The sequence below is a fragment of the Dermacentor albipictus genome, chromosome 3 (assembly GCF_038994185.2).
Source record: "Dermacentor albipictus isolate Rhodes 1998 colony chromosome 3, USDA_Dalb.pri_finalv2, whole genome shotgun sequence".
Taxonomy (NCBI): domain Eukaryota; kingdom Metazoa; phylum Arthropoda; class Arachnida; order Ixodida; family Ixodidae; genus Dermacentor; species Dermacentor albipictus.
In genome coordinates, this window is record NC_091823.1 from 23,817,001 (window position 1) to 23,832,711 (window position 15,711).

At 43.9% G+C, this 15,711-nt stretch overlaps 1 protein-coding gene across 10 annotated transcripts in view; it reads right to left on the bottom strand.

The window, feature by feature from the left end:
* syd (JNK-interacting protein syd) overlaps positions 1-15,711 on the bottom strand; it is a 95,805-nt gene that overhangs the window by 31,006 nt on the left and 49,088 nt on the right. For 9 of the 10 annotated variants that reach the window (XM_065434320.1, XM_065434324.1, XM_065434323.2 and 6 more), the window contains 5 exons: positions 10,360-10,527; positions 9,525-9,786; positions 5,037-5,183; positions 1,978-2,161; positions 1,219-1,437 (listed from right to left, as the gene is read on the bottom strand). In XM_065434320.1, the coding sequence (XP_065290392.1) occupies positions 1,219-1,437; positions 1,978-2,161; positions 5,037-5,183; positions 9,525-9,786; positions 10,360-10,527 (980 nt within the window). The remainder of the gene's footprint in view (positions 1-1,218; positions 1,438-1,977; positions 2,162-5,036; positions 5,184-9,524; positions 9,787-10,359; positions 10,528-15,711) is intronic. The other variant, XM_065434321.2, reaches the window with a different exon arrangement.

A 15,711-nucleotide genomic window follows, 5' to 3' on the forward strand; every position in this document is an offset into this window, starting at 1 on the left:
GCAATGACGTACCGGTACGTCCGTGACAGCGAAAGGGTTAATTAGTCAAGCTTGAGTGTTATAAATGGTAAATATTCATTTTAGGGCATAAGTTATACTTGGAAAATCTGTAGAGCATGTTCAGAAACACCAAAAAGTTCATATTCATGAAACTATCACTTATGTTGTTTGCTTTCCCGGGAGCCTGCAAAATATGAAAAAATGGCCTCAGTATTAATTTCAGCATGCCTGGAATGCTGCACCCTCAAGTGCATTTTCAAGAGACAACATTGACATTTCTCGCAAGAAAACAAGCATATCAAAGTGCTTTGATCAGCTTTTAGTGCCAGCCTATCATTTACACAATGGATACATTAATGTGATTGTTTGGCTTATACTGAACACCACAGCCAATCAATTCGCAACAGGCAGGTGGGCTTTGTCCTTTGGGAAAATGTCCGAGAGCACTACAATCTTGATGCATAAGCGTTACATATTCTTTTTTTTTTTCTCATATTTTGCATGTTTCCATAGGAGCCCACAAAAACAACAATGCAAATGATAGCATGGAAACACCCACGTAAAGTCATTCTGAACATGCTCTACAATTTTTAAAACGCAAATTATGCCCCAACAAAAATAAAATTATAACTTTGCATAATTGAACATAACCTAACTTATGTGCTCTGCAGAAAATGTGTCAATGGTCGCATTTGCCCACACTACAACTTTTTTTTTTAGTTTTGTTTCTTCTAATTATTGTTATATGAATCAACTAACCTGTATAGTAAAATGCTGCCTTTACTACCTTCTTGAAGGTGTTGCTATCATTTTGTTGTATTTATTAGCCTAATCTTATTAAAACACCTGAAAAATTGTTTGACAATCAACTGCAAACAATGACCAACTCTGCGGACAGTATTGCAGCTGTTCATCAGGACTAGTCTCCTCCTTTAGTGGAAGAATCTTTGTTCGACTATAATTCTATAGATCCCAAATCATTAAAGCAATATTATAATTGTGCAGTTAGGTTAAAATATGCAGCACAGAAAAACCTGCCGTAGTAGTAAATAAAGACAACTATAACTTCAAAGATATGAAAGCATGTTGTCTAGTTAGTAGTTTTCTTTCAGGAACTGCACATAACTATGACACATTCAAGTAGTTGATTAAGTGGAGTAGTTCTGAAATGTGGGAAACACAAGAAAGCCTTTCTAGTTTCTAAGTTACGGTACTAACTTTCTTTAGGTGGTGACGACGGCCTGCTAACAGGAGCAGGAGCACTTTTGACAAAGATAAGCTTTCCAACTTTAGGATTTACATCCTGGTCTTTAGCCCCACTTTGGAGCTCAGATGTCTTTGAGCTGGGTGAAGACTCTTGCTGGCTTGCGTCAATCATTTCATCCAAGCCCAGCTTGTTAAATTCTTCATCTACAGGGTAGTCTGTCTCTTTTGCACCTGCACACAAAATTCACAGATCAGTAATGGCAGTCACACAAGAAGTGAAGTTAAATGGGGGAGGTTATGATAAATTTATGTTATGCATATTCCATTTGCACTAACATGTACATACACTGCATGGCACGTGGTGTAGCGTAGCTTGAGAAGGGTACAATCCTACACTAGACTGCAGGCTGTGGAATAGCATCACATGGCAATGATTTGGGCAAGTTGTAGTAGTGAATCTATGGCAAGCAACCAGTGCAGAAAGGGCATTAGCCACAGGAACACTGACAAACACAGTGTTAGGTCTCATTCAATGTTCTTGTGATTAGTGCCTTCTCTGTATTGGTTGCCTGCAACAAGGCTATGCTAGGGAACAGCAGCTGGCCAGTTCCCATGTTTTGATTAATTACACAAGACCTGTTTCAAATTTGGTTTTTTTTGGTTATATAGCCTACTCTTGAAGACAGAGTTCTCCATGCTATGTACATAGCTCTCCTAAAATGAGAAAAAGCAGGATGAAGGACTCATTATTAATCCTCCCCATTTTTTTACCTGGAACCGAAGCTATGCAGAGCAGGTGGGAGGGGCAAACATGAAACGTGTCCAGGATGTCTGCTGGGTTGTTAGCATCGACGACATACACCTCGCTGTTCTCCCGAGTAGATGCACAAATCCAGACAAGCGAGGAAAGCCGCTGAGCCATCTCTTCTTGCTCTCTCCGTTCCTGCTCCTGCTGCTGCAATGGTTAAGGCAGCCCATGTAAACCGCGTAAGCCACAGTATAACTACACAGACAGGATATACAAGAACCAGGTAAGTATATTTGCGTAAACCTGTTATCAGGGAGCTCTGTTTGGTGAACTAATACTGATATGCCGGGTGTAATTCTAGACCAGATGTTAAGTAGAAACGGTATTTGCACTCCCTAACTTTCCTGATAGCAGTAAATATACACAGGGTGTCTAGAAAATTTCTTTTTCAAAATGCTTCGACCTTCTCAGGTTTACCATGACTTCTGGAATGAAAATTTCTAAACTTAAAAAGAAGAAAAAAAAAAGAAAAGGTAGCGACCGCATTGTCAGCACAACTTTTCTCACTATGTCAAGAAATTCAGCAATCTAGAAGAAACAAAACTTTTGGGAAAATTCCCAGCGTACATCAGCAGGAGGAAAAATTTAAGTAGTAGCCTTTTTCTAAGCATTGCAGTGCAGCCCGATAGCTACTGAAGAAGCAACAGTCATAGCATCCCCGAGGTAACATTACAGCAGCAAGAAACTAACTCTTCAACCTACATTATTTCCCTATATAGGCACTATATAGTAATGCCTCATCAACCACACAACTTCTCATCCAAACATTTTCAACCCCATAAAACCACCCAAGGCACACACTCGGAATGTGTTAGTTGGTTTGTGCAACAGCTCAAACAAGTTCATATCTTCATGGCAAAAAAAACAGCACAACTTTACACAGACGAAGAAAGAACAGACACACACCAGAGCAGCACGGCACTATTTGGCTTTCTCAGCACCAATCAACTAATGCGACGAAACCACCTCCGCTTTATCAGGTCTCAATGAACTTTGCTTCTTATGAAGGGGACTTGCCACCTAGATAGGAGCATGAGTTGGACAACAACCCGTACTCTACATTGATATCAGCACCGTCGCATGCAAACGCATCTGAGTGTAACAGACTGCAAACTTACCAAAACGATTACCAACTGGCATCCTATCCTATGGCTGCTGGGGGCAGTAAAATTTTTTTCACCCATTTCATGTGTTTTTGATTTATTTCGTGTTCTTATGCCATGTCTACCTGTAACTGTATGCACCGTAATCACACAAACAACTTGCTGATTGGGCACATGGGACTGCTTGCTATATAGCCAGCTAGATGCTGCATATGTGTATGACCGTCATATATTCTTAAATTTCCTTGACAATTCATATGGACGCCCGCCCACTCCTCTCTCCTGGGCAACGAAACTGCACACATCCTAGCTCGAGAGTTAGTGAGCCGAGCAGGGGCAGGAACAATGTGGGGCCCGAATGCGGAGAGAGACCGCACGATCAAATATAATGAGATTACTAAACCGTACAGATTATTGAGGCAGTATTGCCTACCCCCCTCATTAACTAAACAGCAGGCGACAGCCATGGTGCCTACTACAAACAAACACTTTCCCAAAGCCAATTACTTATACTCATTGTTACCCAGAACTCTATTTAGATAGATGTAAAGACTATAATCAGTGGGCGGACCTCAGACACATAATCTGGGCTCGCCCCAACATAGTGCAGGGGCCAAACAACACATATGCGAATGTGAAGCAATGGGAAACCCACTGCTCTGCTCAGAGAGCAAGGCCCAACTACAAGTCATCAGGCAAGTTGAAGGTGCCGCTAGGACTCAAGGGCTCCTAGCCGCAATCCAAGGGAGGGGAGATAAACTCCTCTGACACTTGCTCTTTTCAATAAAAGTTGTTTCAGCATCATCCTTGATATTCTCGTAACTTTTTCAGGTGCCCACAGTTTCACTGACTTTTCCAGGTTTTGCTGATCACTAAACACCTTGATTGCAGGTGACACATTCTCTCCAATTAAAAATTACAATCAAGGCTACTCATACGAAAAACTAGAATCAGTGCAAAAAGAGGCAGTGCGTTTTGTTTGTAGAAAATATGACAAGGGATTTTTGTCGTCTAACTCTCTTCCTGTGCTTGTTCTCAATCCTCTTGAGAGCGTTGCACACTTGAATGCCTCAATTTCCTTCACATGTTAATCAATTTTCCTCGCCTCTACTCTCTAGATGACTATTTGACTTTTTCCAAACCCTCATGTACCATGAGTCACCATGCTCTAAATATCTCAACCTTCTTTGGCTACACTGATTCGTGTAAACACAGTATTTTTCCAGCAACAATTGAAGTCTGGAATGCATTACCGGGTGGCATCCGTTCACTACCACTGAAACGATTCACGCAAGCTTGTTTATAAATGTTTGTATGCTTGTTGTTCATCCCACTCCTGCAATAGCCTCATTGAGGCTGCAGTGTGTATAAATAAATAAAATAAATAAGTAAATAAGGAATGCAACCGTTTTGTAAAAAGCACTGTTTGTATCAGTATTTGCTGCTTCTTGATTTTGGCCTCCAGTACGTTAAGCAATGCTTCCAGGATTGTCTCTCAAATACATGTCTGCAAGCTTGTGGTAGTACATGACTGTGTTCAAACAGTAAGGATTCGTTAGGCACCTATGATTCAATTCATTTTTTACCGATTGTGTCTCACTTGTCTTTACCTCCAACTACGAAAAAAAAATTTTTGCTGTTATTTCTAAGATTAACAGCAGTTGCTTTTTTCACATTTTAAGAGCTCTAAAGTAGTCAAAATGACACAACAACACCCAATGCAGAAACATTCTCTCTCTCTCTTTCTTGTGTGTGTGGACAGATACCCATAACTGCTGGCTCAGATTCAGATGCTGTTGTAATACCAAGGGTATTATGGAATGAATATTTCTGAAGCAAAGGAATAGAGCTGCATTGCACACATAAATGTACATATTGGGACCAAATCTACTAAAGTACAGCTCCAATTGCCATCTTACCCTGAGTTCAAGTTCTAGCCTGTCGATGTCATCAGCTGGTGATGGTGCATCTGCTTTCTGCTCCTTGTAGAAAATGCTGGCCCCAACAATGGTGCCCCCATCACGTGTCCGCCCACCCGTCAGGTTTACACCAGCTGCACACCAGACCTGTGAAATAGAAGCAGCGATACACTTTAGACTGCTCAGCATTACAGAGCTGCACTAGAAAAATGTGTTCTGTTAAAATGACATTTTACACCACTATGAAAGCGAACAGGTCACTTTAACCGAGAACAGAGGCTTGGTATGGCATAAAATCATGCAAAATGAGGCATGGTAGATGGAACAATGGTTGCCAATTCCTGTGATGCTGCATATTGTGGCAATAACTTACCAAAGCTAACACTCATTAACAGCAAAAGAGATTACACGGCAAATTTAAGATAATTATGAGCTCAGCCTGGAAACCTTTGTAATTTTTTTTCATAAGGAAGATACATATCTAAAAGAAAAATACTGGGAAATTTGTGATGCCTAGCAATGATAGTGGACATGAGGTTCTTAAACAGAAGTTTGACGTTCATTTTCTCTGCCAAAAAGCCTGTTCTTTTCCATCAAACAAGCCTGTATAGCTCTGAAAAGTAATCTACTACTTTAGCTCAATTTGTATGCTAATTTGTGCCCCTCGGAGCATAAATACACTGCGGACAGGCTGTTCCCAAGCCAGCTCTCCTTGGTAGGCAATGAAATTACCATCAATGACTACAGCAGTAAGAGTTGCCACAGACACGCAGTAATCAAAGAACCTGCCCTAGGCAATGAATGATGTCCCAGTTGGCCTTTATGACAAGTACTGTGGAAAAGCTGACACTTCAGCTGCATGCTGATGAAGGCCAAATGCAGGCCAACAACATACTGATGAGTCATTTTCACTGTAAGTGGTGCTTCTTCAAAGTTGGTGGAGAATGATGTCATGTGAATTAACCAGCAGTAGTATACAGGGTCCGCTCTGATCGTAAGACCAATCTATGACTGCATCAGTTGGAAAACTCTAGAAACTCAAGCAATGTTGCAGGGCACCTCATGCTTCATCTACACTGTATATGTGGATTTCTTTTCCAGCAGAGTAGCAGTGCATGCACTACTTCACACTGGGTTCATATTGTTACGTAGGAAGACGCAGACGAAAAGCTATGTACAAATATATTTACAAGGAAATACGCCGCACTTGGCCAAGAGGCAACAGCCCATGCTAGCCTCTAATCGTCGTCGTCTTCTTCACACTGCTCGCCTCTTCATCATTTCAAATACTGGTCCGTAGCACTACCCCCGGGGGCAAAAGTGCCGTCCCGGAGCGACTAAAGGCGAGACTCGGAAGCAGTGTAGTAGGCCTTGAGTATACTGACATGCACAACATCACTAGATGCCAGAGTAGAGGACGAGGTTGAACTCACAGGAGCAATTTCGTACGTCACAGGCGTCGCCTGGCGCAGCATGCGGTAGGGCCCTGTGTATCGCAAAAGGAGCTTCTCTAGAAGTCCGACGTGACGAGAGGGCGACCACAGGAGCACGAGCGCATCAGGTGAAAACTGTACGTCCCGGTGGCGGGCGTTACTGACACTGCTGAGTGGTTTGCGAGGCCGTCAATCGAGTACGGGCAAGCTGGCGTACATGGTCAGCGAGGGCGATTGCGATGGCGTCGCACGCATACTCGCTTGTTGAGATCGCAGCAGGAGGAAGTGCCGTGTCAAGGGGCAAGGTCGGTTCGCGACCGTACAGTAGATAAAATGGAGAAAATCTGGCGGTGTCGTGCCGGGAAGAATTATACGCAAATGTGACGTAAGGAAGGGCAATGTCCCAGTCGTGGTGGTCCATGGAAACGTACTTGGACAGCATATTGGTAAGAGTATGGTTTAACCGCTCTGTCAGGCCATTGGTTTGAGGGTGGTATGAAGTAGTCAGCTTGTGTTGAGTGGAGTAGAAACGCACAATGTCAGCGATAACTTTCGAGAGGAAGTTACGACCATGGTCAGTAAGCAGCTGTCGCGGGGCGCCATGAAGCAAGATTATATCACGCAAGGAAAAGTCTGCGACGTCAGTGGCGCAACTGGTAGGGAGAGCCCGCGTGATAGCATATTGGGTGCCATAATCAGTTGCGACGGCTGCTCATTTGTTCCTTGAGGATGACGTGGGAAAGGGACCAAGGAGGTCTAATCCAACACGAAAGAATGGTTCCACAGGGACGGTGATCGGCTGGAGATGACTGGCAGGTAGCACCTGAGGTGTTTTCCAATGCTGGCAGGGATCACAGGCAGCAACATAGCGTCGGATGGAGCGATCGAGACCAGGCCAATAGAAGCGGCAGCGGACGCAGTCGTACGTGCGGGTTAACCCCAAGATGTCCTGCAGTGGATGCGTCATGCATCTCAAAGAGCACAGTCTGTCGTAGATGTTTTGGCACGACAAGAAGAAGATCAGATCCATCAGGAAGTTCCTTCGGTACAGAATGCCGCCCTGGAGGACATATCGACGAAAGGATGCGTCGGTAGGTGTAGAGCGCAGGCGCTCAACGAGTGCTCGCAGCAATAGGTCTTAGTACTGCTCATCGGCGATGTTAGCGAAGGCAGACACAGAGAACATGCCGTTGGCGGTACTACTGTCGACGTCGTCAGGCTCGTCTACCGGGTAGCGAGACAGGCAGTCAGCGTCCTTGTGTAGTTGGCCAGATTTGTAAGTGAAAGAATACGAATATTCTTGAAGGCGTAAGGCCCAGCGACCAAGTCTTCCTGTAGGATCTTTCAATGAGCATAACCAGCAAAGTACGTGACGGTCTGTGACAATGGAAAAGGGTCGGCCATATAAGCATGGGCGGAACTTCGCAACCGCCCAAACAAGGGCCAGATACTCACGCTCAGTGATGGAATAGTTGCGCTCCGAGGGTGAGAGGAGCCTGCTGGCGTAAGCAATAACACGGTCGTTGCCATGCTGGCGTTGTGCCAGTACTGCGCCAATTCCGTGACCGCTGGCATCAGTACGGACATCGTAAGGCGCAGAAGGATTGAAATGGGCCAGAACGGGAGGCGTTGTGAGAAAGTCGATTAGATGCGAGAATGCAGAGGCCTCGTTATCACTCCACTGGAAAGGGGCATCTTTTTTCAAAAGCTCGTTTAGTCGTCGTGCTATGGCCACGAAATTTTTACGAAACGGTGGAAGTACGAACAAAAGCCGATGAAGCTGTGCACATTCTTGACACACTTCGGAACAGGGTAGTGCGTAACAGCATGGATCTTGCCTGGGTCCGGTTGCATTCCGTTCGCGTCAACGAGATGTCCAAGGACGGTAATCTGGCGATGGCCGAATTGCACTTCGATGCATTGAGTTGCAGACGTCCAGGGCTGCTGAGAGGTGCTCGAGGTGCGTAGTGAACGTTGGAGAGAATACTATTATGTTGTCCAAGTAGCACAGGCATGTGGACCACTTGAAACCGTGAAGAAGGGAGTCCATCATGCGTTCGAAAGTGGCAGGGGCATTATATAGACCAAACAGCATCACTTTGAATTGATAAAGACCGTCGGGTATTACAAAAGCAGTCTTCTCGCGGTCGAGATCATCCAGGGCAACCTGCCAGTAGCCGGAGCAAAGGTCAATAGAGGAGAAATAGCGAGCACTGTAGAGGCAGTCAATGGCGTCATCAATCCGAGGTAGGGGATACACATCCTTTTTGGTAACCCTGTTAAGGTGCCGATAATTCATGCAAATGCGCCATGAGCCATCCTTCTTTTTTACCAGTACAACAGGTGACACCCATGGAATACATGACAGTTCAATAATGTTCTTGGCAAGCATTTCGCAAACTCCTGTGTGACTAACTTGACGCTCAGCCGCCAATACTGTTTCGTAGCAATACATACATCTCCACATGAGGCCACTGTCAATGACATGCAGGCAATGTCGTACAGGTGCACATTGTGCGACAGAAAAAGCGTACTTGAAGCTACGGTCTGAGAATAAGTTCTAGGACAGTATGCAACACAAAGGTTACAATTATACCTGATTGTACTTGAGCAACAGCACTGAGTTGCACAGACCTTATTTTTTACATGACTACATGACACTTACCATGAGTCATGGGAGTCTGCATACCACAACTGCTACTTAGCTTTTCGTTCCTGCTGATCTCTACAATGCTTGTCCTATCAAGTTTTCAAGTGTGCAGTAGATAACACCATTATTTAAATGCAATAAAATTATTGACAGAACAGTGGATACAGCTCATCCTCCCATAATCACAGTGTTGGTCAAGGCAATACTGACATCAGTTAAGGCAAAGGAATACTCATGCTTAACAACTATATTTTTGTACTTTGCAACCTCAGTGCCGGCACCACTAGGCAAGGTGAGGAGCGAGACCCTCTGATATCGGTCAATCAAACAACAGAGAAACTCGAACAACAAAGAGCCAAGCAGGAAACCACGAAGCACAAGATGCAGTTGCGGAGCCAGGTTGACCTTCATAGGGGAGTTGGTCTCCTGGAGCGGACGGCAAAATACGGGCACTGGCACTGGCACATGGGATGGTGCGCCTCCAGTTCGATGTGTTGATGCACTCAGTGGAGGCTGGGGCAGGTCCAGTTTCACAGGCGTCGTCTTGGTCGGCAGGCTCCAGCCATAGGCCTGGACTCGACCGTCTTCCTTACGCACATGTGCCCGCACTTGCTTGTACTGCTCCCGCCGTTCACGAGCACGTTGCGCTTGCAGCCTTTCTGATGCCCTGCAGCATGCATACATATATGACATGCAGCTGCCGTCACAAAGGCATGTACACTGTTCAAAGAGTGAAGACACAACCACCGACCAAGTAAAATATTAAAGACACTTTGATTTAACCTTCACATGCAACCCCTTCATGCTGAACTATACTCCAGAACAACATGGTGTTGGGCTAGCTGGTGATCTTCTAAAGGAACATGTTGAGTGTGGATGAAACAAGGGTTGTTTCATTTATGCTGAACATGTTTCGTCCTGCAAGAGCATACAACATGTGCACTGAAAGAATCTGTTCTCGATAACCACGCCACCACATATACATACCGCAGGGTTCATTTTTTTTTGTTTTGTTTAGTTTTTTGTTACCTTGAGCATACATTAACGAGACTACAAAGAAATGCATGTCACAAACTTTGCTAACTTTACTGCAACAGGCACTCACTTCAGTTCCGCTCAGCAAGAAGTTCTGTTTGTCCACATTTTAATTCCATCAGCAGTTCTCTGTAGTTCCCCAGCTTGATGTTAAATATTTTCTCTGAATGACCTAGAATCTATGAAATCAGATGCCTAGACTCACAGGTCGCTGTCCAAGAAGTCAAAGCCTCGGTGCTTTTCCCCTAGCCTCTTCTTCCGCATCGACTCTAGTGCGGGGCTTAGCCTCCTTGAAGGAGCGTTGTAGCGGACATTCACGGTTGACACTGGCTTCTGCTGTGGCTTATCAGTAGCACTGAACAGGTTGCTAAAGCTGCGCAAAGGAGGAACAAAGCATTTCAAAAGTGCATGACCCAACATCCAGCTGACTGTAAGTGCTGTACCAGACATAAATATTGTGCTCCAGTACAGAAATAAAAGTTTGTCACTAAAAATCTAACAGCAAGAATTCCATTATGAGCATAAAACCAAATAGTGTATACCTGGCATGCGCAACACATGACAAGCTGTCTCAAACAAAGCGCAAAACTAATTAACAACAGTATGCAATAAAGAAAACTGGCTTTCAGCACGACACATTAAACAGAATCAAATGAATAAAGGGAAAATCAGACATCCACCTGTTCGAAGCAATTGCTACAAAGGAAACCCATACGGGTTCCTCGGAAGAAAAGCCTCATAGTTGAAGAAAAATTCGTCCTGGTCCGGGACTCGAACCCGGGACCACCGCCTTTCCGGGGCAGCCGTATGGGTTTCCTTTGTAGCAATTGCTTCGAACAGGTGGATGTCTGATTTTCCCTTTATTCATTACTTCTCTCCACCTTGCGGGTTTCCGCAGAACTACTACGTCAAACAGAATCAAAACACAACTAGCGTATGTATGCACATACATTGAGCTGCCACGGAATGCAATGCGTTGAGAGTGCAGCTGGAAAGAGCAGGCAAAGTAATTAAGCAACAAAACTTGGCAAATTGCAATGTGGAACTGATTAAAAAAAAAAAACACATAGAAACTGGTGCCCATAACAGTCATTTAAATTGTGTCATGCATCAAAGGTCCATAACAGTGTTCAGCACCTCACCATTTGTCCAAATACAGTAGAACCTCATTAATTCGTTCCCGTTACGTATGTTTTCCCGGCGGCAACATTTGCAATCGAGAACACAAAGAATGATCCAATAGAGTTGCGCTCATTTTTTACTGGTTCATACATTCCTGGAACACAGGATATTTCGGCACCAACATTCAGTACGTCACCAAACTGCGATCGTGTGATGCTTTTTCCAGCTATTAAATCGCATGTAACAACAAGATGCGTGAGGTGCGCGCTATCGAGAACAGTATATAGCTGCCCGCCGCAGCAGCTTCACCGCAACACTCGTCCGCCCGTCTCGTGTAAAATCGCCGGCATGCACCCAGTTTCTAATTTCCACACCAGCAAATCTCCGGGGTCGTTGCACATGGCATTCGCAGCTATCACCATTACAGTGCACTGTATCACCGTCAATTACATTGTGATAAACATCTTCGCCTATCTTTTTCACAGCACGTGGTGCCATCGGAAGCGTACAGCATGCGACGCCATTCCCTGGTGTAGACCGTGATTGCATATGTTTTCCGGCCCATGTGAGCAAGGCACAAGGCGCGCGCAATCGATAACAGTATGTAGCCGCCCGTCTGAGGTGAAAATGACGTGCGCACAGTTTATTTCGGTACCAGCAAATTTCCAGCCAAGTTGTTGCACGCCGCATTCACAGCTATTGCCGCCAAACCTATTGCAATAAATGTCTTCACCTATCTGTTTTACAGCACGTGATGCGTAGTGCAGTGTGCCACTGGTAGTGTACCGCATGCTTTTAGTAGGCAATATTTTAAATGCGCCGCCGTTCCCTGCTGCAGGTGGTTCAATGTGGGCATCATGTTTCGCTTCGGCGGCATCCGGCGTCGCCCGCCAGCTCAATATTGTTTGTTTCCCATCGCCCTCTTAAAACACCACGCAATAGGAAAACAACAAAACATGTCTCCGGCCATGAGAGCACCACCAGTTCGACGCACATCAGTGTCTCATGCCACAACGATCCGTGTGATGCTTCGCATTAATGTCAAATTTTTAAAAATTATTTTGGATTGTACGTTTTCCCGGTTACTACGCTTTCTTTCCCAATACGTGTGAACGAGGTTCTACTCTATACACATTCCGTTCATTTATTTCTGGTTTAAATACCAAAAGAAATCACACGTGAGGAGGCACCAAATTGTGTCGTTGAACTCACTGCACCGACATTAACAAGCGGAACCACTTGGTCACTTTCCTTGCCAATTTTATGGGGCAAGTTTCGTCTCTATTTTAATATTTAGATGCCTGTTACTATCACTGACAGCTTTTGTAAAAACAGTGTAAAGAACAAAGATCAATATAGACTACAAGATATAAAATGCACATCACCAAATCATGCCACTCATAAACTGTACTTCTTTGTTGTGCATCGTGAATCTTTACGCATATGACAGGCCTCAGCTGGTCCCCAGGTTATTTGGTTCTTAATTCTAAACAGAACCTTGGTTTATTGATACTGACTTGTGCTTCAGTTGCTTGTAAGATTAAAAAGGCAAAACAAGAAAGAAAGCAAAGCCAGCACAAAAGAAAAATTACAATACAGCAATTTGTGACAATATATATAGGAAACTAGAGCAAGAGACTGCTCAATCATTAGGTGATAAGCAGTATATTAAGAAACCTAAACAGGGAGGAAAACAATAAAATCACACAAAATTTGAGGCACAGTGCAAGTTAGAGGCATTCCATATAGAATGACATACCACATATTGGAATGCAGAGTGATCGGTTAGTATTTATGAACTTTGAGCAATCTGTACCCGTGACAATGTTTTTGCTCTGTTTCCACTCAAAATGTAGCCATCAGAGACAGAAACTAACCCATGGCCTCATGCTTAGGAATGAATTGCCATAGCTACTTAGCCACCATGATCGGTCACATAAACACTGTACACAAGCTACTTAATTCATATATTAAGCCTTTTTTTTATCCCACCTAAGTGTTCTTTAAGCACAACATTACATCAACATTGAGCAGCAACTAGCTCCTTTGAAGCAGCATGCCCTCCTACCTTTGAGCCAACAACAAGAGGTAAGCCTGCTTCTGGTTTGTTTTCCCAAAGACACTTGTTTGCTCACGTACATCAGTACCTTTGCGGTGGTACACAAATGTTATCCTAATGAACATGCGCTTCACCTTTCTTTTCCCAACCTGCTCTGATTGGATCTATCAGCCCGTTATATTAAGGATGCATGGTGGTGTGCATGAAAATGTGTGCCTACAGAAAAAGCTCACATTCCAGGCAGGTCATGGAAACAGTCTTTATAAAGCCACCCGATTCCTTTATCCTTTGTCCTCTAGGAATAGACGGCCTTGATGCTAAGGTTAGGTACAAAACAGTGTTAGGCCAACTGCTAGGCTATATCGAGAATGTCACCTTCGTTATAATCAGTGACAGACCAGGAACGTAGTGGCAAATGTCCCTCAAAGGGAACATGTATACATGCGCCAATGAATCACCTTGTCCACAGTTCCCCTCTCCTTTCTTATGCTTTGTATCCACGGCCTCAGCTTCTCTTTTATTTTTTGCCCATTGCCACAAAACAGTGGCAATGGGAAAGGGCAACGCTGTCAGATGGCGAGGGATCTCTTTGGGCAGCGTGCTTTGATACTATGAATATTTGTGTTTGTGAAAGTTTTTGTGACAATTTGTAAGTTTATGCAAATTTTACATAAACTGCTATGTGAGCTACAAGATCGCCCATCTCATGTTTAGTAACCAGCATACTGCTGGTTATTGCTAGCAGTATGCTGACCTTGAGTGTGACAGCCTTTTCAAAAGCACATGACATTATTGATGAACAAGTTTCATTTAAGTCGTCTGCTGCCAAGTCAAATGTGTTTAAGAAAATACAGCCTATACTGCACCCCAAAGATGCATGTTATTTAGTCAACAGGTATTTGTCTACAAGTGTAGAGGCTTGGAAGAGTCAGTACAATTCAGTAACATGACCAGCATAGCATGGAAAACAAGGAGACGAGACCATGAATGTGCTGCTGATAACTATAAAATGGCACCATAGTAGCATGTTTGCATTGTCTTGTTTTTATCGCCAACATTACGCTGATCATCACAATGACGGAATCTTAAAATTTGCCTCTTCCCCCCCACTTTTCAGGTGCTGGCTGCCGCTGTTTTGCAGAGGAGAAACAACTTGGGCCACTGGGTATGTGCCAATAGATATGTGCTAATGGATATGTGCCAATGGATATGTGCCAATGGATATGTGCCAATGGATATGTGCCAATGGATATGTGCCAATGGATATGGGCCAATGGATATGTGTCCAAATAGACAATTCAGGCCACTATGTGCAAATGGTTATATGCCATTATGTCCCAGAATGGGCATGTGTGACTCCGAAATGAGGTCATACAACTCTCACCAATATTCTTCCCTCGTTAAGCATCATACATCGCCTTCGTCCTTAAGACACGGACCGCTAATACACCTAGAGGCAACAAGGCCGTGCTCGTTGCTACATCGCCAACTCAAACAAACTTTGAAGAATTTAGATTTCACCAATGCTTTGGATCTGCCGTTTCCTTCTTTCTTTCTTTTTTCTTGCCAACATTTTTTTGACCAAGAGTCAGGAAAAACACCACTTTTGTATTCTCAACTTGCTGCTATAGTCTTCAGCACTGAGGGATATGTGAACTTTGGGCTCAACAAGCGACCACCTACATCACGAACTGATGCCACGTGTGCTCTGAAAATAGCCAAGAAAGCTAGGCTAGTTGGTGGTTATAACTATACAACATTATTAAGCAATGATGCACGAAGAAGCGCACAGTAAGAGTGCTAGTGCTGTGCATTCGCATCTGTAGTTAGCAGCAGTTAATCATAATTAATTGCAGACTGTGAACTTCTGCTTGCCTGTATAGTATGTAAAGTGTCACAAGTTATTATGTTGCAGAGAGGTTACAGTGCTTCAAACTCAGATCAGACTTCAAATCAGAAGTGTGTGAAGAATGAGCATGAATTATTCAAAAGGATATATGAACACCACCTAAATCATGTTGTACGCTATACGAAGCTAGCTCCAAAGGTGTGGCACACATTCCTTGCTGCAACTTTTGCAGCAAGTTGCAACGTCCAGACCAAGAACTAAAATATAGGAATGCCGACTCGCAAGTATCCCACCGTGCTCTCTGCCTCTTTTCACCTCCTTTCTTCTTCATCGCTTTCTGAAGTAATCTCCTGACCTTGTTTTTTTTTTGTCTGCTGGTGCTAAACATGCACACCATGCGGCAGTCAAGTTGAGAAATGAATGTGTCAACAAACGAATGTGTTAATAACCCTTTTATCTACCAAATATTAAGTGGCTGGAATGCGTGCTTTCACTGTTGTTGCTGTTTGAAACGATATATCATTGTG